General features: G+C 47.4%; 1 protein-coding gene across 2 annotated transcripts in view; it reads left to right on the top strand.

Moving 5' to 3' along the window:
- The first annotated feature begins 327 nt into the window (after positions 1–327).
- The window catches only part of yip2 (yippee interacting protein 2), a 263544-nt gene continuing 236160 nt past the window's right edge, over positions 328–27711 (top strand). The window contains exons 1-3 of one of the 2 annotated variants that reach the window (XM_075882775.1): positions 328–447; positions 1569–1669; positions 2098–2155. In XM_075882775.1, coding sequence (XP_075738890.1) covers positions 1634–1669; positions 2098–2155 — 94 coding nt within the window. In that variant the 5' untranslated portion in view covers positions 328–447; positions 1569–1633. The remainder of the gene's footprint in view (positions 448–1568; positions 1670–2097; positions 2156–27711) is intronic. The other variant, XM_075882776.1, reaches the window with a different exon arrangement.

Below are 27711 nucleotides of genomic sequence, written 5' to 3' on the forward strand. Positions count from 1 at the left end.
GAATCCAGTTCTCTTTAGTCTCTGTTACCCTGATCTGTATTTAACAGAAAAATGCAAGGTTTGCGATGAAAGGGCGACACTTTCACATATACTATGGGAATGCTCGAGTTTAGATGAAAGCAACGATGAAAACCACGAAGAGGCAGTTTCGGACCGCAGGACACGCTGGGAGGGGGCTCTGCTCAGCTCCTCATTCGAACAACAACTGTGGGCCGTCCAGCGAGCCGAGGAAGCCGCCCGAGCCCAAGGGCTCGTGGCCGACGCCTAGGCCCGCCCCAAATCAACTTCGCTGGACTTCATAAATAAAGTTATTCTTCTTCTTCTTCGGGAAGGAGCCTGCAGCTTGGTGCGCCATTTTGTGTTATTTTTTGCGTGGTGAACTGGAAAGACCGAGGGCCCGTGTAACGCGCGTTCTGTTGGAAGCTCCAGCCTAAACTCAGGTGCAAGGTGAGTGTGCTTATATACTTCTTTCGCCTGTTTACATCCTTCGGCTGCCCATGGTTTTAACACGGCACCTAGTTTGCGAGTAGCGAAAAAGCAAGCGCTAGTTTTCGCGGGTTGTGGAGTACATACTTGCAGCATGCGTTCGAGTGACGTGCATGCACCGTTGGAGTTGGCTCGACACCGCCGCCTTGGTGGGTGCTTTCGCGCCGAGGCTGAACCACGTGCGGCGATTTTCAGGCGTCAGCTTGTGTTTAATGATAAAAAAGTCCTCTTCCAGTGAAGAAAAATTGAAAACGCTAGCGTACGAGGAGCATTAGCGCGTGTTTATTGCACTCATCGCGCACTTTCGATCGCGATTGAAAGTGGTTAATTGTTCAAGGACCAGACACGATTGGTCGAGCGCATTATCATCTTACGTACTGCTGAATACATTGAGAGTACCTGCACGAAGATCGTCCGTAAGTACTTTTTGTTTTTCGTTTTCATCTGTTCGTTATAATACCTGCGCTATAAGCCCGTGATGATCATCACTTTTCTGAGCAACTAAATAATGTAGAAGATACAGCCACGAATTCGTAAAATTATACGTCAACCAGAAATAGTTTTTTTTTTTTTTTTTTGTCCAGTACTGTGGCTCAAAGCTGCATCTTTTCCGAAATTTTTTACTGTGGTTCTCTATTGCTAGCCGGCATAGAAGGCAGACGTTAGTATCTGATTGCGATCGGGCAATTTTACCCCTATATGCGAATCGCAATCGAAAGTGACCTTTTCTTTTAAATGAACACGGAAGCGTAGATACGTCGCGGAAAAAAGACCAAAATGGGAAAACCAGAGTGTATTTTGAGAAACATTAAACTAACAGCAATCTTGCGTGTGGGCTGACTGAATTATTTAAAGAAACGTTACTGCCCATGAAACCAGCAGATACCATTCCGTAAACATTGACGAACTGGAGTTAAGTGCAGCGTTACCGGCATGTGCAAGCATTTAAAACACCATACGTTTAGGAAGACCCTAGGAGATGTGTCGAGTTCTTGCAAGTTTGTATGCAAGTTACTGCATGCAACTGTCTAATAGACATCATTGACCAACTGCTAATAGCTTCAATCGTCTTTGGTTCAAAGGCCTAGTCTGAAGGGTCAACAGACACCTTCTGGCGTAGAAAGGTAAACTTCAAGCATCTTTGGTCATGGATGCCACTGCAACTTTCACACTGCCGAGCGAAGTATGTACTCAATAACTCACATTTTTTTTATTTAGTGTACTTGTTTTACCACTTCTGATTACACATGCATTTCATTTGTAAAGACAGACGAGATCCTCAATTATGTCTTCGAAACTAATACCTCAAATGTGAAGCCCAGGCCAACTCTCCCCATGCACCCAAACCACAATTGCTTGGCCTCATTGTGAAAAAGGGGGCTTTTATGGAAGTGGAAATGTCACCTTCTTTCTATCTTTTAATTTGTCATGTATTTCCTCCCCTTCAACAGTGTGTAGGCTTGTAATATGAACTGAATTATCAGCTGCTTATGTTAAACAATGCAAGGCGACCCTTGGAAGTTTAGTTAAGATGTGTGATTTAGATATGTATATCGGGTTATTACAATTTTTCTCCCGAGTCTAACCAATTTTTTGCTTCTGAACTCCCAGCATGCAGGTGAAGAGAGCCTGGAGAGAACGTCAACAACACCTCATCTTGCTGTCATCGGTGAGTATGTCATATAGGAATTTTTTGCTCAATACATGACTTGTGTAGCTCAGCTGGTTGGTTACTCAAGCCAAAAGTTCTTGGAAAGAAAGAGATTTGCTTCCTGCTATCGACAATGCATTGAGAGTCTGCTGGCACTTTACAAAGAAAATACTACATTGGTGGTTTATTAATTGTTTTAATTGACAAAAGGACGTTGAATGACACTAATTAGTAATTACTCTTATCTAAAATTGACAATTTGCTGTGATTTTGACTGTCAAAAGTTGTCAATCGGACAGCTCAGTTCAGCAGTGCATGAAGTTCACTAAAAAAAACGTCAATATGGTGAAAGAATATCTCCGTTTAAAAATGACGACCTTTAGTCATTTTGAAGTAAATTTTATCAATTTGACGGTTTGTTTGTAATTTGAAATGGCGGGAAACGCATCAAGATGATAAAATTACCCCTTATTTTAAAATAACGGCCTATCAATATTTTGATGTTAATGTTATCAATTTGACGGTTCGCTTGTATTTTGAAATGGCGGGAAACGCATCAAAATGGTCAAGTTGTGCCATCTTTTTTAAATGATGGCCTCTCGTCATTTTGATGGCCATAAGCTTGGAAATAGAGCTGGCGGTATACTCACCGTTATTTTGACAAATTTTTAGACAGTGTACATTACGAGTATTTAAGTAGGCCTTTTTGAGAGTGTGATTAGTGTGCATGTTTGCCTGTGGTGCACTTTCGTCACTGGATAACTCTTCGGAAAGCCTTAGACATTAGGGCATAATAAAGATATATATAAATATATTGTACGCTCGCATACAAGCCGAGTTAGGTGTAGAAACCAAATATTCTGTCGCATACGTGCGCGTGTGTGCGTGTGTGTGTGTGTGTGTTTAGACGTAAGCAGAACTAGCGAAGGTTGAATAAAAATGTTATTCTTTGGCTTGTGTATATATTGGCACACGTACAAAGAGTCACGCTGTAATACGCTTGAACGTGGCCTATGAGACCTTGAAACGGTGTCTGGTTATTTCCATTAAAACTAACCTCTCCCTATTGAAAATTATTGTAGTGATCGACTCTGATGAGATCCTTTCCGGTGGGTACAAGTATTACCACCACTTGAGCATCAATCCTGTCGCCGAGCCAACTTGAAACATTCGCGGCCGAGATTCCTGCCCAAAATCTCACAGAATGCAACATCATGTTTTTTTTTTTCGTTTGCAGGCATTATTTACAAGCACCAAGCAATGGTATTGTGATAGTAGCAGCACTTCGTCTCTAAATCATAACAGCGCGAAGCGACGAAAAAAATAAGTTGAGCAAGTGGCAGAGGGGAATGGGTCGGACAAAAATTGTTGGAAAAAAACATCAACCCCCCCACCCCACCCCCCTTGGCTACTCCACTGTCAGGCAGTATATCCGGCTGAAGAGGAAGGTCTAAGCAAAGAGTACCAGCTGAACAGTCTATCAGAGCAGAATTGGTCGACAGGAAATCCATCCCTAAGATGAGGTCATGAGAATTGTTATTCTCAGAAGCACCGTGAATAGGACAGGAACGTAGCGGTCGGCGATGCTTATGCGAGCGTACACATTCCCAGGACAGTAACAGTTTCGCCATCGGTGACACGTGCAGCTTCTGTAGCAGGAGGCGTCAGTACTTCTCTTAAGCGGCGACAAAGATGGACACTGATTATGGACACGTGAGTGCCAGTATCGACTAGTGCCGTCATAGAAATACCGCTCACGTGCACATCGGTATGGTTCTTGTTCGCAGGAAGCGTCAATGGATGGTTTGGTTCAGACTGAGATGAGGCATCACTACCTCCAGGAGCTTCATAATCTAGTTTTCCGTCGGGTACGATGGAAAGTTGAGAGGCGAAGGATGGCGGTGAGGCTGGGGCGACGGCGAACGACGGCGTTGAGGGGACGGAGAACGAGTAGGAAGGCGGCTGTTAAGTTTGTCGGAAGCAGGATTCGTATGGCTGGGCGAATACCGGCGAAGATCTATGGGCGATAAGCTGCGAAAGACAGGTTCCTATGTGGCAGCTTCCAGGCAGCACGGCAGTAGCGGGAGACATGTCCAACGTGGTTGCACTGGAAGCAGATTGGTCTGTCGTCGGAAGTCCGCCATTCCGTAGGGTTGCGAGATCGTGGAGGGACGAATCGGTCATGTCGAGACGCATTCATGGGCATTGGTCTGAAAGAGCGGCGAGAGACGGGGCACGCGACACGGAACCCAAGGTTGGCGAATTCTTGTCGTACAACCACCTGAATAACAGAGACTGCGGAGGTTGTTGGTACCGTAGCATGTTCGAAAGGAGAGGACTGAAGTGACGCTGGACTTGCTGCTTCAAGTTGCCGTCAAATGATATGCGTGACACTCTGCTCGAAAGGCGGTGTGGCGGCGGAATCGGAGCAGGTGCATGCAGCCGTGTTTGGCACACGAGAAAAAGGAAGGCGCACCCAACGACTCTTTTCTGTTTCAAAACAGCGGCATTCCCGGGTGATGTCGTCGGTAGTGGAGACGTTGGTGTAGACCAGCAAATTGAAATCGTCGTCCGCGATTCTCTTTAAAACGTGGCCAACCTTGTCCGCTTCAGGCATCGCCTCGTCCACATTCCGGCAAATTTAGAGCGAGCACTTATTGTATGTAGGACGCATACGATTCAGTTGGGGACTGGACACGGGTAGCCAGCTTCTGTCGTGCAGCTGCGTGGCGACTGGTCGCGTCCCCAAAGTTGTGACGTAACTTGTCCTTGAACGTGTCTCAGCTGGTGAGTTCGGACTCATTTTTTTTCGTATCAGACACGCGGGGTTCCGTCCAAGTAGAAGAGAGCATTAGCGAGAATTGTGGTTGTGTCCCAGCGGTGAGTTTGACTGACTCGTTCATACAGGCAAAGCCAGTAGTCGACATCGAGGTCAGGTTGCGCAGAGAATCTCCCGGGATGACGGGGTGTGGGGACCACGACAAAGGTTGTCGGAGAAGTAGCAGACGGAGAAGGCGACGGGTTGTGACAGGAAGCCATGGCGGGAAGTCGGAGGATGCGGCCACTGCGGAGCTGCAAGGAGAGGACGGGGAATGTTCCACCTTCACAAAATATGTTATGTAAGTAATGTGTCGATCTATTGCAACTTTGCTTAGAAGATATGTTTGCAAAAACAGGTCCCAATCCACTAGGCCGTAGCCGTGACCTAGTGGATTGCCTCTGCTACGGGAGGTGGCTGGTTCGAAGCCCACCGCCGGCACCCACTGGTTTAAGAAGCATGGGTACAGGCATCCCCCTTATCCGACGCCCGGTTGTCACAGGGGTCTTAATGCCTGGGAGTGTTGCGTGAAGTCGCACCTTGCAATGCGTTGGTTCGAACTGTTCGAAAAGGGCCCCGGTATAAGTGTTAGTGGTTGTCCTTGTGGCGGTCCTATATGTGTTACCCTGCGCGTGCCTAATGTAGCACACAGTGCTACATAAATACGAAATACAAAAAGCGGTTGCAGCGCTGATGATGATGATGATGATGAGCAATTTCGCTTTGCTGGCACTCGCCCACAAAGGGGGATCAGCCAAGAATCGGGCAGCAGGATCATAACATGAGTTAGTTATGCTTCAAAAATCATTAAATCATTAAATAAAATTTAATAAATAGAAAATCATTAAATACAAAATCATTTTCATTAAATGGTATTTCATTGAATAAAATTTCATTAAATAGAAAATCATCAAATAAAAATTCACTATAAAGCAAAAACAGACTGTAAAAATGTATGAAAATGCTACACGAGCTAGCAGTCAGGCATTCAGGTAGTCTCGGAGCCGAAAATACTAACAATAGACTAACGAAGTGATCTGTTGTTTCCTTTGTACACACACACAGCAGAGCAAACCTCCATGTGGCTATAAGCAAATGTAATCCCTCCGAACGATAAAATTACTGCCACGTTTATTTTTAAACCTAGCTTCTCAATTGGTTTGACCAGGTATCTTTTCCTTTGATAAGAATATCGGTGACGGAATAAAAAAAATGATATATTGATTCTAATTACTTGCAAAAGAGACATAGCGGAGATTCTCTGAGTCCAGTTTTATGTAGGTTAATTCAAGTGCGGAATTCGGCACCGTAATCTGTTAATTCTAATGTCTAACTGCCGAGGTACACACTCCTGTTTGTTCCAGCAAAATTTTAGATTTACGAAGTCTCTGACTTTATTCAATGATGATTCTTCTATTTTCTTGTGCAAACAAGCATTTCTATATCTGAAAGCTGTTACAAAAGCAAAATCAGGTAAAATAGGTAAAAGTGGTCTGCTTAAAGATGCTGTGGCTAACGAGTCTGCCATCTCATTCGGATGAATTCTACATTGGCCAGGTACCCAGAGCAAGTAGATTTTCTCAGGTTTGCTGGTAATAAACTACTAATCATACTCAATGATATCAAATTTTTGCTGCAGATAGTGCAAAGCATACTGAGAGATAATCAGTAAGTATCACTGCTTCTTATTCGCTTGCAGGAATTTTACAAAAATCTAGAATCATAGCAAATAATTCAGCGATAGATATAGGCGAATAATCTGGTAATCAAACTGAAAAAGTTCAGTGGAGAGAAATACAGAAGACGCCTACTCCAGCCTTTTCGTTTAGTACGGGTGCGTCCATCACAATAATGTTCTTTGTGGACAGATGAGTTAAGTAATCTTGTAATTGATTATTTAAAAATTGTAGGGGCACTTCTCTCGCATTAGAGGGAAAGATAGCATCAAATTCTATTTCAAGTTTTGAATTAGGCATCTTCGTCGAGGTAATCTGATAGATATTTACATTCAGAGGTTCTAGCAGTGCTTGGACGAACCTAATATGAGGGAAGTGTAGTCTAGAACATTGTGTTGTGAAGAATGCGCTTGGTTCTTGAATAAAAACATAAGACGCTTGTCTCAGAAGCGATTTGTATATATTTAGGAAAGTTTGAACTGTAAGTATTCTAAATCAAGTTAACAAAGGTGGAAGACGCGCTTACACATACAAAACAATAGTTGCAACATATTTGGGGAGTCAAAGACCCAAGCGCGAAGCTTCTCTTTCTAACAAAAATAACTGCCTCATCTTGCACCGTGCTGCCAAAAAATAATATGCACCCAAATTCTATAATAGGCCCCACATGCATCTTGTAAATTATTATCAATGATCTCCTTCGCAATCCTGTTTTTCTGTTTCCCAATTTTCGTAACCAACCCAAGGCACGTGACGTTTTACAGCCAACCTCGTTTATGTGGCTTTTCCAATTGAGTGTTCTATTATATACGATGCCTAGGTATTTAGGAAAATTGACCTGGGGAATGAGCTCGTTACGAAACCTTAGAAAAACGTTGACACGAACCTTAAAAGAGAGCGGCAGAAGTGCACTTTTTTTACGTTCAATGACATATGGATATTGTCAAGCTATGCTTCTAGCATGCTCATGTAATTCTGAAAAGCCAGGTACAACGAGTGCAGATCACTGTTTGTTGCAAAGAAAGCAATATTATCTGCATATACGTAAATTTGGATATCCTGATGACTTGGAATGGAACTTAGTAATATGTTGAATAACACCGGGGATAACACTGAGCTCTGAGGTACACCTCGTGTGTGCTTATATTTTTTAGAAGAGCATCCATCCAAGAAGCAATAAAATTTTCTGTCTTTCAGAAACTCTGTAATCTATGCTGTTATATATTTTGGAAAGCGATAGTCTTGCATATGCTGAATTAGGATAGGATATTCCACTTTGTCGTACGCTTTAGCTAAGTCTAGAGTGACTAGTGCACAGTATTCGCGGCGATGCCGAGCCAGCTGTATGCGACTTTCCAAATCCACATGTGCACACCAAAAGGAGTATCCCGATCTAAAGCCAATTAGTCTGGGGTTTAGTGTTGTGTGTTCATTGATATAGTTTATTATACGGGCATTTAAGACTCTCTCTACAAGCTTGACCAGGTTAGATGTCAATGAAATAGGCCTTATGTTATCCAGAGTGAACTCCATTCCCTGTTTCTTAAGTATCGGAATTATTTTGAAAAGCTTCCAATCTGCCGGAATCCAAAAATTTTTCAGTGAATAATTAACTATATCACGGATTTCATGTGGGGATATTTCGTATAGCACTTTAATCATTGTAGAGGTCACCCCATCAGGTCCAGGAGCAGCGGGTGGTAAGCTCTTCATCACATCCGCCAGTTCAGCTAAAGATACCTGCTGGAAATCATCATCCACCCTTAACTTCACCATGGGCTTCCGCATAATTGTCATAAACCTGGTTTGCATGCCTTTAGCATTATTTTTTAAGAAATCGGAGAGTTCGTGAAGAGACATAAAGGCGTAGTGAATTCTTTGCGGCTGTGGAATCGTTTTTCTCACACGAAAAAACCTGAAAAGCGCTTTCTTATTTTTAGACTTACACAGATAATAAATTTTTGTCCTCTTTTGTTATGCGCACTGTACACTTAAAATCATCGGCCATGAATTTATAATCACATCAATTTTTATTTATTTATTTTTTTATATTCAGAATACCCCTAAGGGCCCTCTCACAGGAGGGTATTACATAGGGGGGGGGGGGGCTATAATACATACAGGTACATGAAATGATTAATAGAACCAGAAAACACGCAAACTAAACACCATACAGCTACTAAATACATTAGAATAAATATAAGGTCAATATTCTTACCACATAATCTTAAATAATCAGAAGAAATAATATGAGTCAAACAATAATAAAACTAAAAAAATATTTTAAAATTGAACTACACAAAAAAGGAAATAGAGTCACAAGAGTACAATAAAACGCAATCTAGCTTACTACAAACACACGCGCTATTAAGCATAAAGGAATGGCAACATCACCAAAAACACGTGTGAATAACTGAATTAGGCAAACACAGCAATAAATAGCACGAACCATGAACATACGCAGTTTCTACAAAAAACACGGTTTGCAGAAAAAAGAAAAAAGAGGGGAAATGCCGCAAAAGGTTCACACGCTTGCACAGTAGGTTCTGAAATTCAGTGATATCGGTGACGGTTGCAATGTTTGAAGGTAAGTCATTCCACTCGGTTATTGTGCGCGGTATGAAGGATCTAGCATAATGAAAAGTGCGACAAGGGAAGCGTTCGATTTTAAAGGGATGATCGCGGCGCGGAAAGATGGCAGGGGGTGGCCTAAAGTCCTCGTGAAGTGATGTGTGATGGTAGAGCTTATGAAGTAGTGATAAGCGAGCTATTTTACGGCGACGTGATAAGAGTTCCAGTTCGGCACGAAGTTTCAATGAAGTGACGCTGGTGTGACGTGAATAATCACAAAAAATAAAACAAACAGCACGGTTCTGCAGGGCTTCGATGTTTTCAATAATGTAGTCTTGATCGGGATCCCAAATGGCTGAGGCATATTCTATTTTAGGACGGATTAGGGTGATATAAGCCAGTTTACGCAAGTGCGAAGGGGTGTGTTTCAAATTACGTTTAAGGAACCCGAGTGAGCGATTTGCTGAAGCAAGGGTGACGTTAATGTGGTGATGCCATGACAGGTCAGACTGAATGTTAACCCCAAGGTATTTATAAGAAGTCGTAAGCTCCACTGAAGTATTATTTAGTAAGTAAGACGTTGGAATACGAGACGCTTTTTTAGTAAAACACATTAGCTTAGTCTTTGAAAGATTTAGTGCCATTTGCCATGCTGTGCACCACGAAGTTAAAGAGACAAGATCAGATTGTAGAGATTGTCGATCAGTTTCAGATGAAATGGTACGGTAAATGACACAATCGTCAGCGAAAAGCCTAACTTTAGAATTGACTGAGGAGGGTAAGTCGTTAATATTTATACGTGTATGGAACTGTCGCACCGACACAGCTGAATTGGCACCCAAATGAAGAAGACGACAACGTGGTTGTAGTGAGTTGGACTCTGAAGCTTCTCCCGTTGGCCTGCTTGACTGTGCGCTCTCTAAGCCGTTAGCAAGACCAGCTCTCGATGAATAAATCTTTCCCGTAACATCTTTTAGTGGAGGTGCTGGGTCTTCACACAACCCGGCTCTGGAACTCCGCAGTGGACGCCAGCTTTGTCCAGTCGCGATGCCTGAAACTGGCACTCAGGCCTCGCCATCCGCGCCGGCTCCATCACCTGTGATTCCCCCCATCTTCTCGACCCTGGCACGTTTTCCGGGACGGACAGCACGGACGTCAAAGAATGACTCGCATTATTCGAGCGCGTCAGCAAGCACTACAGGTGGGACGAAACGCTTATGCTGGCAAATATTCTATTCTACCTACGTGGTACGGCACGCGCCTGGTATGAGACGCATGAAGAAGAATTAACCAGCTGGGACACATGCAAGCAAAAGCTTCGCGATTTGTTCGGTCGGTCAGTTGCTCGTCAGATGGCAGCGAGGCAGGAACTCGCGTCGCGTGTTCAATCATCGACGGAGTCGTACGTCACGTACATCCAAGACGTACTGGCACTGTGCCGGAAGACGGACAAAAACATGTCCGAGGCGGACAAGATCAGCAACGTGTTGAAAGACATTGCTGATGATGCTTTCAACATACTAATGTGCAAGAACTGCACCACTGTCGACTCCATCGTATCTGAATGCCGGCGATTTGAGCAAGCTAAAAGCAGGTGAATCACCCACCAAATCGCGAGACTACCAAACACTGCTGCGACTTCCTCTTGCGAAGATTCTGAAGCGCCCCGTTCACTTGCTCCTCCTGCCAATATCGCAAGGATTGTTTGCCAGGAGCTGGAAGCCATGGCACCCGCTTCCTATCAGCCCCCTGCACAAGACAACTGGGCAACAGTCTCGCTTATTCAAGCCGTCGTACGTCAGGAGTTTGCTAACCTGGGCGTCCAGGTTCCCCAGCCCGCCAGACTTATGCCGCAGCCCATGAGCACTCCCGTCCACAACGCTGACCACCACTCTGCTCCACTTGTCGCTGCGGCAGCTTCGACTCCTCGGTTTCCACCACGCTACCGAAATCCATCTGAGTGGCGCACGCATGATGATCGACCAATCTGCTTTTCTTGCTCTCGAGTTGGGCACGTCTCCCGCCATTGCCGCAACAGGTCAATTTTCCGGCCAAGCTTTCGTAATGTAGATCGCCGTCAGGACCGCGGACACTATTCGCAACCCGGTTTTCCGGATGACCATATTCTGGACCCTTCAGCTCGCCGTTCATTTCCACGCTCCGAACCGTCCTACGCTGACGTCGTCGCCCAGAGAAACTGGTCCAGCCGCTCGCCGTCACCTCAGGGTCGGCCGTCACGCTCCCCTCAACGCCGCCGCTCTGCGTCACCGGCTTATTCTGCCCATTCCCCGGGAAACTGACGAGTGCAGCTCCCGGAGGTGGCGCTGCGTAGACGACTCGCAACGAAAACCCTCAACCGGCTACAAATTCAAGACGCAATTTACTTCGGGTGTTCGTTGATGGCCACGCCGTTACTGCTCTAATTGACACTGGTGCCCAAGTATCTGTTATGAGTTCTACACTGCGGTCTCGCCTGAAAAAGGTTCTCACACCAGCTATGTTCTCTACTGTTCGAGTTGCCAACGGAAGTCGAACATCGGTGCTTGGTATGTGCACTGCCCGCGTTACTGTTGCTGGCCACCACACTTCCGTTCTCTTCGCAGTCCTCGATGCTTGCCCACACGACGTCATCCTTGGAATTGACTTCTTAACCGCCCACTCCGCCCTCATCGATTGTTCTACCGGTATCTTACGGCTCGAATTGCCTTCGTGCTCCGATTTCACTCCTCCAAGTCGCACTCGGCTACGATCCGTGGAGTCTCTATGGCTACCGCCCCAGGCTGCTATGTACATTCCTCTGTCGCCCTTCCCGTCCGTTCCTGATGGAGACTATCTGGTAGCTCCCCTCATTGATTTGACTCTTACGCACCACATCGCACTACCACATACTATAGTGGTTGTTGCTAACAACACGGTGCTACTTCCAGTTCTGAACTTCTCTACGTCGACCCAAGTGCTTCCCCAAAACATCACTTTAGCCGATCTTTCCACCCTTGATGAATGTCCGATTTGTTCTTTTACACCTACACTAAGACCATGACGAAACCTGTCATCACGTTGCAAATTAAGGCGTTCCTCGACAAAATGATATCCAGTGACCTCTTACCTTCCCAAGTTGCGGCGCTCCGGGGTGTTCTATTTTCTTACCTGGATATCTTTGACGTTGACGACCGTCCCATGGGCCGCACAAGTGCCGTAACCCACCGCATCGACACCGGCGACGCCAGTCCACTTCACAAACGCCCTTATCGCGTGTCACGTGCTGAGCGCCAAGTAATACAGACGGAGGTCGAGAAAATGCTCAGTAAAGACGTCATTGAGCCGTCATCGAGTCCTTGGGCCTCCCCTGTGGTCTTAGTTAAAAAGAAGGACAACACCTGGCGTTTTTGCGTCGACTATCGCCACCTGAATCGGATCACCAAGAAGGACGTTTATCCTTTACCTCTAATCGATGATGCGCTCGACTGCCTCTACGCCGCCAACTATTTCTCGTCCCTTGACCTTCGATCCGGATACTGGCAAATTTTGGTCGGCGACCGCGACCGCGAGAAGACGGCATTCATCACACCCGACGGCCTTTACCAATTCAAGGTCATGCCTTTTGGTTTGTGCAATGCCCCGGCTACTTTTGAACGTATGATGGACTCTCTTCTTCGCGGTTTCAAATGGTCGACCTGCCTCTGCTATATGGATGATGTAATAGTTTTCTCGCCCTCCTTCGAAAGCCACCTGTCTCGTCTCTCGGCAATTTTTGACGTTTTTCGTTGCGCTGGTCTCCAACTAAATTCGTCGAAATGCTCATTTGGACGTCGGCAGATTAAACTATTCGGCCACCTTGTTGACGCCACTGGTGTTCAACCCGACCCTGACAAAGTCCGTGCAGTCCGAGAATTCCCGGTTCCGCGTTCCACACAAGAAGTTCGCAGTTTTATTGGGCTCTGCTCATACTTCCGCCGCTTTGTCTTCAATTTCGCGGATATTGCTAGGCCCCTCACGGATCTCCTCAAAAAGAATGTGGCATTTTCTTGGGGAAGGGACCAAGAAAATTCCTTCGCGTCGCTAATTACCGCCCTCACATCACCACCTGTGTTGGCTCATTTTGATCCAGCGGCTCGAACAGAGCTTCGCACCGATGCAAGCGGCCATGGCATTGGTGCTATACTCGCTCAGATACAGAATGGCACCAACCGTGTGATAGCCTACGCTAGCCGTCTTTTGTCGCAAGCGGAACAAAATTATTCCATCACTGAGCGGGAATGCTTAGCCCTCGTTTGGGCTATTGCGAAATTCCGTCCGTACTTATACGGACGTCCGTTCGCAGTCATCACGGACCATCATGCGCTTTGCTGGCTGTCGACGCTTAAGGACCCTACAGGAAGACTCGGCCGATGGGCACTTCGATTACAGGAGTACACGTTCTCGGTTGTTTACAAATCTGGAAAGCTGCACAGCGATGCTGACTGCTTATCCCGGCACCCTGTTGATCCACCTAGCTCCACTGATTTGGAATCCGATGCCTGCGTTTTAGCCATCACTGACTTTCTGAACGTGGCTGACGAACAGCGCCAAGATCCATCGCTGCTCACCATCATTGACCGCCTTCAATCGCGTTATGCTGACCCTTCTCTTAGAAGATACCTGCTTCAAGACAACGTTTTGTACCGCCGCAACTTACACCCCGACGGCGCCGAACTTTTACTCGTCGTACCACATCACCTGCGAAAGGATGTTCTGCGACAATTCCACGACGCTCCAACTTCTGGACATCTAGGAGTCTCCAGAACTTACGACCGCATTCGACGACGAGTATTCTGGAAGGGTCTGTACCGCTCTGTTCGCCGTTACGTCACATCTTGTGACCTCTGCCAGCGCCGAAAGAAGCCTACGACTCCCCCTGCCGATCTACTTCAACCTATTGAAGTTCCAGCCGAGCCATTTTATCGAGTGGGGTTGGACTTGCTAGGCCCTTTTCCTACTTCTACAACTGTAAATAAATAGATTGCAGTGGCCACAGACTATGCCACTCGGTATGCAATCACTCGAGAGCTACCAACCAGCTGCGCAACCGACGTTGCCGACTTCCTGCTGTACGACATTATTCTCCAGCACGGCGCTCCGACTCACCTGCTCACAGACCGTGGTCGCTACTTTCTATCTCGTGTGGTTGATGATCTACTCCGATCTTGTGCTACCCGTCACAACTTCACCACATCTTACCACCCTCAGACTAACGGCCTTACGGAGCGACTAAACCGCACATTGACGGACATGCTTTCCGTGTACGTATCTACCGACCACACTGATTGGGACATAGCTCTTCCGTTCGTAACCTTCGCCTATAACTCGTCGCGTCATGAAACAGCGGGCTACTCCCCTTTTTGTCTACTCTACGGACGTCATCCCTTACTGCCCTTCGACACACTGCTTTCATCAGACCACCCATCCTCCACCTCGTACGCTCAGGATGCAATCATCCGTGCCCTCACGGCACGTGCGGTAGCGCGTGCTCGGTTATCGTCGTCGCAGACAGCACAGAAGTCTCTTTATGACCGTCGACATAGAGATGCCGTTTTTTCTGCGGGATCTCTTGTTCTCCTGTGGCTCCCATCTCGACGTGTTGGCCTCTGCGAGAAACTACTATCGCGATACGCTGGGCCCTACCGAGTCATTCGTCAGGTCACACCTGTGACCTACGAGATTGCCGCTACCACAAACTCATCAGCTGCTGCTCCCAGAACGGAAGTGGTCCACGTTTCTCGTCTCAAGCCCTACAACGCCGACTCGCTCATTTAACAGGCACCGAGACGGTGCCTTACGGGCCGGGGTGATGATACGTGTATGGAACTGTCGAACCGACACAGCTGAATTGGCACCCAAATGAAGAAGACGACAACGTGGTTGTAGTGGGTTGGACTCTGAAGCTTCTCCCGTTGGCCTGCTTGACTGTGAGCTCTCTAAGCCGTTAGCAAGACCAGCTCTCGGTGAATAAATCTTTCCCGTAACAATATAAATAAGGAAAAGCAAGGGACCAATCACACTTCCTTGGGGAACTCCAGATGAGACTTCAACAAAAGGAGAGTTAAAGTTATTGACAGACGTGAATTGTTTTCTACTGGAAAGAAAAGCTTGTAGCCAGGCGAGAACAAGTGGGTGAATATTAAGCTGCCTAAGTTTTAGTAAGAGCCGATGGTGAGGGACACGATCAAATGCTTTTGAAAAATCAAGGAATATAGCGTCAGTTTGAATGCCGGCGTCCAATGATGAGTGCAAGTCATGGGTAAATCCCGCGAGTTGAGTTTCGCATGAATAGCCCTTGCGAAAACCATGCTGGTATTTAAACATGATATTGTGTTCCTCTAAATAGGAGATTACCTGGGAGTGTATAATGTGTTCCAAAAGTTTACCTATGGTACTAGTTAAAGATATGGGTCTGTAATTAAGCGGGGATGAGCGATCACCAGATTTAAATAGTGTCACTACTTTTGCTATTCGCCAGTCGTGAGGAATGGTGCCTGATGATAACGATAGAGAAAAGATTGCTGCCAAAAAGCGATAGATACCTGAGAAAATATTTTTCAGTATTTTGTTATTGAAGCCATTATGATCGGATGCAGACGAAGTTTTCAACTTTTCGAGTAAAGATATGATACCAGCTTCGTCAATTATTATTTCAGACATATTAATACCGGCAACTACATCTATGTTAGGGCATGAAGTAGTATCCTCAAGAGTATCCTCAATTTTCGGGGTATTGGTGAATTTACAGCTTTTTCCAAGCCACTTTTCGCTTTTTTATACCCCCTGACACATTCTTTATTTCACCACGGGCTAGAATATCCCGCTGTGATCGGGTTTATAGTAAACGTTGAATTTTTAATGATCATGTCAATACCGCGCTCAGACTCATAGCCCTAAGGTCTTCCTGCATTTCCTCAAAAAAATTAACGTGAATTTCAAGTCATTTCGTAATTTAGCATAATTTACAAATGAGCCTTCTTTCCCAGCCAAACTAAACCTCGGGAACTTAATTTCAAAACTTTAACGGGAAGGTGGTCACTGTTTGTAGCACAGTCCAAGATGTTCCACGAGGATATGCTTAAAGTGGAGCTGGGAAATGTTAAACCCATAGTCGATTTCGAGTTACCTCTAACAAATGTAGCAGTGTGCGAGTTCAAGCAGGAAAAGTTCTTATAAAGCATCCATTCCTTCAAACGTCTTCCACATACATCAGATCCGAAGCCCCAAGACACATGGTGTGAATTGATATGCACCTCACAAAAATATTGCGTTGCGGAAAGTACTCTCCCTTCTGCAAAAGATAGCTTGCGAGACCTGATTAAACAGGAGATCGCGTCCGCATTGTGTCCGACGTGTTCCAACGATACCTGCGTGTGCCAGACGATCACGTACGCTGAAGTTGCCGCGCTCTCTGCCGCACCCACTGTTTTTGTGCCTACACCAGCAGACCATACGCCTGTGGCTTCGTTGTCACCACCAGTGCGTGTACCGCCTTACTACTCACCTCAGCACCCTCCTCGGCCAATCTGTTACTACTGCAGCTATCTAGGACATATCGCTGGTTTTTTCGAAGGCATTAACAAGACGAACAACGCGGCTACGCTCCTGAAGAACATCGAAGTTTCCGTCCAACCATGAACTACCTATGACCACCCTCCCGATCGTCCTATTACCGTTCACCTACCATACTCACATTCCTGGGAGTTCCCGTACGTCTCGCTGCAGGTCGCCTACGCCAGGTCGCCGTTCAGTGTCGCCTCTGCGGCCCGCCTCCCATTCCACGAACGCCCACGTGGAAAACTCCCCAATGCAGTTGTAGGAGGGGAAAATGCATCCACCGGACAGCTACCAATTCCTTCAGAGCGGCCATCGAATTTGATAGTAGTGTTTGTAGAAGGTGTACGCGTTAAGGTTCTTGTAGACACTGGCACTGCCGTTTCGTTTATTCGTGCTGATTTTTGTTCCCGCCTTCGAAAAGTCACCACGCCTTGTGGCGGCCCAACTCTCTGTGCGGCGACCAATGCTCTCATTCGTCCACTTGTACAGTGTACCGTTCGTGTCTGCATCGAAGGCATTCGTTATCACATCGTTTTCGCGATATTTCGTGAGTGCACCCACGCTCTCATTCTGGGATGGGATTTCTTGTCTTCTGCGTCCGCTTTCATATCTTGTCATCAACGCCTCCTGCATCTAAATGTCACTGACTCTTCGCCGCTTGAACACGATGGACGCATCGACCTTGTCACCACGTGAGATTATGTACTTCAGCCATACATCGAAGACGTTATAAGTGTTAATGGCACCGACATTTTGGATGGTGACGTACTAATTCTCCCTAACGGCCATACCCTCCGTAGGGGCATGGCGATCACACCAGGGCTTATTCGTTTATTCGATGGACCTAACCGCCTTAAATCAAACGCCCGAGTGTGTCCTGCTCGCCTGTGGCTCAACAGTATCTTGCGCGTCGACAGTTAGCCTGTTGCGATTGTTGCTCTTCCGAACAACAACCACAACGACGTCCCAAAGTCACAATCACTGCCATTCAATGCCTCTTCCACACCTGTGGCGGCAACCATAAGCATTGACTTAATACCTGCTCAAACTAAAGATTTGCTCGCCCTGTTGAATAGACACCGTTCTCTATTTGATGTGAACTCACCCGTTCTCAGCATGACTACCACCGCTACTCACAGCATCCAGATTGACGGCTCCCGTATTGTACGTCGGCGTCCATATCGCGTGTATCAGGCGGAATGCAAGATCATCGAGGAAAACGTCTAATACATGCTACGACGCTACATCATACGTCCTTCCTCGAATCCCTGGTCATCCCCAGTTGTTCTCGTTCAAAAGAAAGATGAGACAGTGCGTTTCTGCGTCGATTACCGTGTGCTAAACAAAATAACGTGCAAGAATATTTATGCTCTCTCTCGAATTGACAACGCACTGGCTTTATTACAGGGCGCCGAGAATTTTTCTAGCCTCGACCTTAGGTCAGGCTACTAGCAAATACCAGTTTCGGTGTCTGATAAAGAGAAGACCGCCTGTTTGACGCCAGATGGGTTGTACGAGTTTAATGAACTCTGCAATGCGCCCGAAACCTTCGAACGCATGATAGACGGCGTATTGGGTGGTTTGAAATGGAAACCATGTCTGTGCTATCTCGATGACGTAGTGTTTTCATTCACGTTCTCGCAGAATCTACAACGTCTTGACGAAGTCCTCACGTGCCTTGCCAAAGTTGGTCTACAGCTTAACACCAAGACATGTACCTTTGCTAGCAAGACAATCAAGGTTCTCGGCCACCTCGTTAGCAAAGAAGGAATTCGGCCGGGCCCTGAGAAGGTTCCCGCCGTCCTCGATTTTCCTCATCCACTACGTCAAAAGGACCTGCGCAGCTTTCTTGGGTTATCTTCTTACTTCCGGAACTTCATACGGGGCTTCGCGGAACTTGCGTCTCCGCTCCATTAACTCCTCGCAAGGAACGTCCCCTTCATTTGGTCCGAAGGCTGCGAAAGCGCTTTCACGGCATTGAAGCAAGCTCTCACGTCGGATCCGGTACTGTGCCACTTCGATTCAACCACCCCCACCATCCTTCACACCGACACATGTAGTCATGGTCTAGGAGCGGTACTCTTGCAGCGTGACAAAAACTCACGCGAACGCGCCGTTGCTTACGCAAGTCCTGTTCTTACCGCTGCAAAAAAGAACTATACACTATCACCATGCAGGAGTGCCTTGCTGTTGTTTGGGCAGTGCAAAGATTCCGACCATATCTTCACGGCTGTCACTTTACCGTCGTTACAGACCATAACACCCTATGCTGGTTTTTATCGCTGAAAAACTTATCAGAGGGCCTCGTTCACTGGGTGCTTCGCTTGCACGAGTACAATTTCGATGTCGCCTACAGATCTGGGAAGAAGCATCAATATACTGATGCTCTATCGCACTGGCCTTTGCCCAGCGGAGGCCACTCACCATCGATACTCCAAAACGACAGCACCACCTCTTCAATCGCAGCACTAAGTTCATAACCTAGCACCCTATCCGTCCTTGTTTCACAACAACGTGTCGACGCATACTGCCGCACCATTGTTGATCGCTTGACCGGCTCTACTACTCCTCCAAACGCCAGATTCTGTCGACAACTTAAACAATTTAAGCTGGTCAGTGGTGCTCTATACCGCTACATTTACCACATCAATGGCAACAAGGGGGTACCTATCATCCCACGTTCTCTGTAACGTGAAGTTCTGAAAGCCTTTCATGATGATTCAACCACCGCTCATCTCGGCTATCGCAAGACTTACGACAAAATACAAAGTCGTTGTTTTTGGCCTGGTCTCCCTTCAGCCCTCGCTAAGTACGTCGCTTTTTGTGTCCATTGTCAACGGCCAAAACGACCATCAACTGCTCCGACTGGCTTAATGCAACATCTTCCTTGTCCCGTCTCACCTTTTGAAGTCGTTGGAATCGACTTGTATGGCCCTCTTCCTATATCATCCAATGGGAATCACTGGATTGTCACGGCCGTCGACCACCTTTCTCGCTATACAGCTTCTATGCCAGCTGGGACTGCCATTGAGGTCGCCGATTTTTTTTCTTCGCCACAAATTTTTGTGCCATGGAGCCCCACGCATTCTCCTGAGCGATCATGGCAAAGTCTTTCTCTCATCTATTGTAGAGCAAGTTTTGCGTGCCTCGAACACTGTTCGCAAGACCACTTATAGCTACCACCCACAGACCAACGGATTGACTGAACGCTTTCATCGGACCCTATCGGACATGATCGCCATGTACATTCACCCCAACCACACGAACTTGGATGCAATTCTACCCTTCGTGACAGTCGCTTATAATACGGCTGCTCGAAGTATTACTGCCTTTTCTTCATTTTTTCTGGTCTATGGTCACTCGCCTAGTTTAGCTCTGGATGTCTCTTTCCTTTCAGCCCCTGCACCCTCCACGGCTCCTTTCTTTGAAGAATTTTTATGTCGTCTTGCACACTGCCGTCACCTGACCCACGTTAACACCAGCCTCTCTCAAGACACTCGAAAATCTCGCTACGACTCGTCTCACCGTGTTGTGAAATTTTCCCCTTGTGATGAAGTGCCTCTATGGACTCCACTGCGCGTCTCCAGCTTATGCGACAAATTCATCATTCGCTTCATTGGGCCATACAGGGTGGTCGGTCAGACATCTCCTGTCAATTCCCGTGTTTCTCCTCTTAGCATTCATCTAGATTATCGTTGCCGAGGAACAGAGATAGGGCACGTATCTCGTTTAAAGCCTTAAACACGACACATTTCATAATACCCTCAGGCGACCAGGCGGCCACTTTCACCGCACGTGGAAATTACTGTGAGCGCGACAAGCGAATGACTCCTCATTCTCTTTAGATATCATCATCACCTATACATCTTCATCATCTGTAAATAATGTTACGAGTAACTTGTTTATTGATCTATTTACAGCGCACAGAACTCGACAAGCAAGATGGCGCCAGACCAGCATCAAACGAAAACTCACTTCGTCCTCCTCTTTCATGCAGCCGTGTTTAGCGGCTGTTATGTATCATAACCCCCGGCGGTAGAAACATCGTCCCGGTGCTAAATTTACGTAGATGATGTCGAAGGGGGGTAATAGGGCTTTAGCCGAGCCACGTGAACGGTGTCGCTCGGAGCTGACGATGACTTTGTTTGATCGGTTGGAACAATCTCGTTCGTGACGTCTGTCACTTGGCGAACGATACGGAATGGTCCAGTGTAGGGCGACAACAGTTTTTTGACAGTCCCACATGCCGAGTAGGTGACCAGAGGAGCACGAGAGAACCCGGAGGAAAGTGCACGTCCCTATGGTGAGAATCGTAGAGCTGTTGTTGGCGCGGCTGTGAAGACTGCAGACGGTTACGGGCGACTTGGCGTGCGTGGTCGGTGTGGTCAATGGCTTCCCCAGCATATTCAGTGGCCGCAGGTAGTAAAGTGTCTAAGGGTAGAGTTAGGTCCCGGCCATATGGTAGATAGAAGGGCGAATAGACGGCAGTGTTGTGACGAGATGAATTGTAGGCGAACGTCACATACGGCAAATGAATGACCCAATCATGGTGGTCTGGCGCAACGTATTTGGCAAGCATATCGGTTAGGGTCCTGTTAAGGCGCTCCGTGAGGCCATTTGACTGGGGATGGTACGAAGTAGTAAATTTGTGCTTGGTATGGCAGGACCTCAGGATTTCATGAACGACAGCTGATAAGAATGTGCGGCCACGGTCGGCGAGAGGTTGACGGGGAGCACCGTGCACTAATATTATGTCGTACAGCAGAAAGTCCGCAACGTCGGTAGTGCAGCTGGTCGGGAGTGCTCGTGTGATTGCGTACCGCGTCGCGTAGTCCGTGGCAACAGCAATCCATTTATTTCCGGCTATGGAGAGTGGAAAAGGGCCCAACAGGTCGAGACCAACTCGAAAGCAAGGTTCGTTGGGAACGTCGATCGACTGAAGGTAGCCGGCTGGGAGGGCAGACGGAGTTTTGCGACGCTGACAGGGCTCACAAGCGGCGACATAGCATCGAACAAAGCGGGTGAGTCCAGGCCAAAAAAGCCGACGTCGTACCCGATCGTATGTGCGAGAAACGCCCAAATTACCTGTCATGGGAGCGTCATGAAGTTGATGCAGGGCAGTGGAACGCAGGACCGCTGGGATGACAGGAAGTAAGTCTGATCCGAAGGAATCAATGTTACGGCAATATAAGATCCCGTCTTTCACCAAAAACATTCGTAGGGACGGGTCGCGAGGCGTTGACTCCAGTTTGTCAATGATAGCTCGTAAAGAAGCATCCCGACGTTGCTCATCACCAATGTTCAACAGCTGCGACACGGAAAAAACGTCCGTGATAGCGTCAGTATCGCTTGCTTCGTCAACAGGGTAGCGGGATAAACAATCCGCATCCTGATGTAATCGCCCTGTTTTGTACATTACAGATTACGTGTACTCTTGAAGGCGTAGAGCCCAACGAGCGAGACATCCCGTGGGTCCTTCAGGTAGGCTAGCCAGCAGAGCGTGTGATGATCCGTGACAACACGGAATGAGCGCCCGTGCAGGTATGGACGAAACTTGGCGACTGCCCATACAAGGGTGAGGCACTCGCGCTCCATGATGGAATAGTTGCGCTCGGCTGGAGATAGCAGTCGACTTGCGTAGGCTATAACACGGTCGTGTCCCCGTTGTTGCTGCAATAGCACAGCTCCTATGCCGTGTCCACTGGCGTCTGTGTGAACCTCGGTTGGGGCTAATGGATCAAAGTGAGCCAAGATTGGTGGCGTTGTAAGCAGTGTCGTAAGTTGCGAAAACGATGACGCTTGGTCACGGCCCCAGGTAAATGAGGCGTCTTTCTTCAAGAGGTCTGTGAGGTGGCGTGCAATAGTCGCAAAGTCCTTAACAAAGCGTCTGAAATATGAGCACAACCCCACAAAACTGCGGACATCCTTTGTGGTCCTCAGAACGGGAAAGTTCGTGACTGTGTGAACTTTCTCTGGGTCTGGACGCACGCCTTGGGCATCGACAAGGTGACCGAGCACAGAAATTTGACGACGAGCGAAGCGGCACTTTGAGGCGTTAAGCTGGAGTCCGGCTCGACTAAAAACGTCCAGAATAGCTGACAAACGATCAAGATGCGATTCGAATGTAGGCAAAAAGACAATAACATCGTCAAGGTAACACAAGCAGGTGGACAATTTTAACCCTTGGAGCAATGAGTCCATCATTCTTTAAAATGTGGCTGGTGCATTGCAGAGACCAAAGGGCATCACCTTAAACTGATAAATACCATCAGGCCTGATGAATGCGGTCTTCTCGCGGTCCATCTCGTCAACGGCTATCTGCCAGTACTTTGACCGAAGGTCAATAGTTGAAAAATGAGAGGCACCGTACAGGCAGTCGATGGCGTCGTCGATGCGAGGTGAAGGATAAACGTCTTTTTTGGTAATTTTGATAAGGTGACGGTAATGGACACAAAAGCGCCCTGTTCCATCTTTCTTTTTAACAAGGACGACTGTAGAAGCCCAGGGGTTGCATGAAGGCTCGATAATGTTTTTCGCAAGCATTTTGCCGACTTCATGTTGTAATATTGCACGCTCCGACGCAGACACACGGTAGGGGCGTCGGGGAATGGGAGTTGCGTGGCCAGTATTTATGCGATTGGTGACAATGGTCGTTTGGCCTAAAGAGTTGCTGGCAAAGTCGAAAATGCTACGATAGCCCTCAAGAACGTGGCAAAGTGCTGCAGCTTGCTCAGACGTGAGGTCCGATGACACCATTCGCTCGATGTCGGCGCCCCAAGAACGCGATGGAGTGGAACCACTGACTGAACTGCAGCAATCGTCAACTCTGAAGGGCTCGACATGGTCATCTTGGAGAGCGGTAATTTTGGCCAGGGAGATACCCTGTGGAAGAACTTATGTGGTGAGTGAAAAGTTGACCTGTAGAAGGAAGGTGTGGTTTCTCTTAATCGTCAGAATCATATGCGGCACAGCAACCCCATGCGTAAGCATCACGGCAGGAATCGGGGCCACCATGTAATCACCATCAGGTACTGGCGGCGTGGAGGATAAGTCTACATGTGTGACAGAGTTAGGAGGGAGGCGCGTGAAATCAATGCAGCAAAGGCTGGTTTGCAGTGGGCTAGGCGGGTCGGAAAAGAGGGGTAAATCGAGATGGAGAGATCCAGCTGAACAGTCCATGAGGGCAGAGTGCGTGGTTGGAAAATCCATACCGAGAATGAGTTCATGAGGGCAATGTTCGATAACGGCGAAAAGAACGACAGTGCTTCTCTCCCCAATAGACACTCGCGCAGAGCACATGCCAAGAATTGCGGCAGTTCCTCCATTGGCGACTCGTACAGCTCGGTTGAGGGGGGGGGGGGCGTGACAACTTTTCTAAGTCGGCGGCGAAGGTTAGCACTCATAATGGACACATGCGCGCCAGTATCTATTAATGCACTGACACGAACATTGTTGACAGTAACGTCCAAAAGGTACCGGGTCGTTGTTTACGCTGATCTAGGATTTCTTACAAAGGTCGTGAACGCAGCTCCACCTCCAGAAGCTGCACGGCCTAGTTTTCCGGTCGGAGGTGCTGCGAATAAGTCGGGGAAGCAGCACGGCGTTGTGGGGGCGACCGGGACTGACGACGAGCAAGGGACGGTGACCGGTCATAGCGAGGTCTGCTCAGAGGTGCTGTAGGAGCGGAAAATGTGGTCGGCGTTGATGGAGAAAGTGATGGGGACGACTGGCGAGCAGAAGTGGCGTGATACTGAGGTGCATAATGGGACGGTGGAACCCAGCGGCTGCGGCAGTGACGAGCGATATGACCAACGCGTCGACAGTTAAAACATAAAGGGGTGTCATCAAGAGTACGCCATTCGGATGGATTACGTTGTATGCGAGGCGCAGAAGGGGTACGATAAGAAGGCTCAGCAGAGTATACGGTAGGAACAGGATGTAGGCTGATATTCGATAGCTCTTGACGAACGACCGCTTGTATTAATGAGATCGTGGTCGAGGAAGGCGCAGGCGTCGGTAATGGCGTGGCTACCGGTTGTGCTGGCTCGACCTCTCAACGAATGATGCGTGTAAGGTTGTCACATCGAGGAGCCTGGTGGAAGGCATCGTCACACGAAGAAGTGGCTGCTGCGTTCGAAAGGCGCACGGTGCTTTGGGCTACGCGGCGGGCTTTAGCTTGTTCGAGACGTCGGCATTCTTTAAGGATTGTGTCGATGCTCGAGACGTTGTTAAAAACCAGCAGGTTGAAAGCATCGTCAACAATGCCTTTCAAGACGTGGTTAACCTTTTCGTCTTCCGACATGCACTGGTCGGCCTTGGAACAAAGGGCCAAGACGTCAAGAATGTAGGGGACGTACGATTCGGTAGAAGACTGGGCCCGTGTGGCAAGAGTCTTCTTCGCAACGAGCTGACGACCTGAATAATCGCCAAAAAGGTCACGTATCTTTTCTTTGAAGAGATCCCAGCTCGTTATGTCGGCTTCGTGGCTTTCAAACCATGTTCAGGGAGTGCCGTCCAGGTAGAAAAGCACGTTGGCGAGCATGAGCGTGGGACCCCAGCGGTGAGTAGCACTGACGCGCTCGTACCCCTTCAGCCAAGTGTCAAGATCGATCGTACCATCACCGGAGAAAGTGCCGGGATCCAGAAGGTGCGGGAGTGTGATGTAGGTGGTGGCTTGGACTGGTGAGGGCGGCGTCGAGGAAGTACCAGCAGTCGAAGCAGTCGAAAGGTCGCCGATGGTGGGACCGCTGTGCGTCTCCATCGAGATACGGGGGTCGTCCACCTCCACCAATAATGTTACGAGTAACTTGTTTAATGATCTATTTACAGCGCACAGAACTCGACAAGCAAGATGGCGCCAGACCAGCATCAAACAAAAACTCACTTCGTCCTCCTCTTTCATGCAGCCGTGTTTAGCCGCTGTTATGTATCAATATCCTCACCAGTGTGATTTAGCTCAAGCCTGGCTGAATAAACCGGTTCCTCACAATATTTCTTGTCTGCATGAAGCTAACATAATATCGAGGCATCTCGTGTCCTGAACTTCTGCAGGAAAGTATACATTTGCCAAAGAAAAGGGCGAGAAGTCTGGCAGTGTTACGTCTAACACCAGAATTTCGTAATTCGTATCTATACACTGATACGATATCTTGGCTCTGTGACTTAATTTCGTTGATATTAAAGAAAGCCAGACCACCACCTCTACTCGGCTGATCCAGCCGGATCAATCGATAACATTCCAGGTAAAAATTTTTACTATGAGCAAGCCAGGTTTTCTGAGTGGCAATTATGAAGAGAGAAAATTGCGAAGAAATATATTGTAAATCTATAGTTGCCGACCGAATAGACCGGCAATTCCACTGCAAAGTTTTTAGTGAGCCGATTTTGATGCTATACCAGCAGTAGAAACTGCCTGATCCAGAATATCTTTTTTCGAGAAATCATTTTCTGAAAGGTTCTCAAAGAAGTCTTCTTTGAGAGGTATTTGTTGTATCTCGAGTTCAGAGAAGACTTTTATGAAGGGAGAGATCTGTTACGTTCCAGAGTCTTTCGAGATTCTGCGTCAATATCTGTGAAGTCTCCTAAATTATCTGTCGCAGGTTCTCACTCAGCCTGAACTATATTTTTATAAGGTCGTGGTTTCGGAGAGATGGGTTTTTAACTGTCAGATTTTCCTTTTTTGTACTTCTGGGCATCAACAAAGCCTGCGAATCCCAATTTTCCACAGAAACTGTTACAATGCTTTGTGTCAGGTGTTGCGTCAACATATTAGCCAAGGCTTCAAAAAGAGTAGCTGCCAAACGCTGCACTGCCTTTTCAGTAGACTTTTCAATGGCCTCAGTTATCGACTTTGCAAGCGATGCATCCACTGCAACTGTGTGCCGGGGTATCGTGCCCACGTATCTTTTCGATCATTCATGCATTTCTGTTACCGCCTCCCTCCTAGAGCAACTCCTGCGTTCTATCATTTCTACAACACCCAGTTGTTGTTTTACGGCACATTCAGCACAGTCTGCAGGGTGTGCTTTATTACACGAGCAGCACATCTGCTCATCAGATTTGCAATCGCGGTTGTCATGACTCTCTCCGCACAGATGAAATCTAGCCTTTGATCTGCATCCTTTTATAATGTGGCCACATCACTAACATTTCGAGCACTGCAAAGGTTTTGGAGAAAGTGGCTCTGGTTTGTAGATTAGTGACCATGCCTTGAATTCTGTCGGTCTGATTCTTCCTGCAAAAGTTAATATAACTGATTTGGTAGGCGATTTTGTTTTATCAGTCGTTCGGGTGCACCAATAGATTGAAAGTGCCCCTGCTACAGCAAATAAGTCCAGTATTTCTTGAGGTGCCGGACTCGTATCTACCTATGTACTAAACTCTTCGTAAATCCAAGATGAGCTGGAATAAACGGGCTCCCCGGCTGTGCAGCAAATTCAGAACAATGCAAAAGCTCTCGGACGCAATCCTGGTCTGAAGAGCAGCACCGGATACCCTCTCGGCTGAACTCGCGGACCTCAGTGATCTTCTAGAAGAGCGACGAGGCTTTCTGAAGCTCCACTTGTATCACCTTCGGATTTTTTATTGGAATAGAAGCCCCAATTTTCAGAACTAGGGCCACAGGGACGTAGTTGTCTCAACTGCATAGCAAAATATCAAGCGAGCGGCCAATCCTTCACCGGTAACGAGGCGAGCCAAGGGTAGTGCCCTTAACCAGGTGATGAGAAATACATCAGAATATTCTGACTTGCCTGACCTCCAAAAAACTGTGACAACGTATGAGTTGAGAGAAAGTAACAGGGAACACGAGGATTCAAAAGCTAACCAATTCTTAGCTAACGGAGATCCTGCTGCTCGACCTTGAGCAGACTGCTGTGACTGATCCCGTCTGATCGGCCAACGACGCGAAACTCTTTTTTATTGCTGTTTCCTGA

This window comes from Rhipicephalus microplus, unplaced genomic scaffold (genome assembly GCF_043290135.1).
Source record: "Rhipicephalus microplus isolate Deutch F79 unplaced genomic scaffold, USDA_Rmic scaffold_14, whole genome shotgun sequence".
Lineage (NCBI taxonomy): Eukaryota > Metazoa > Arthropoda > Arachnida > Ixodida > Ixodidae > Rhipicephalus > Rhipicephalus microplus.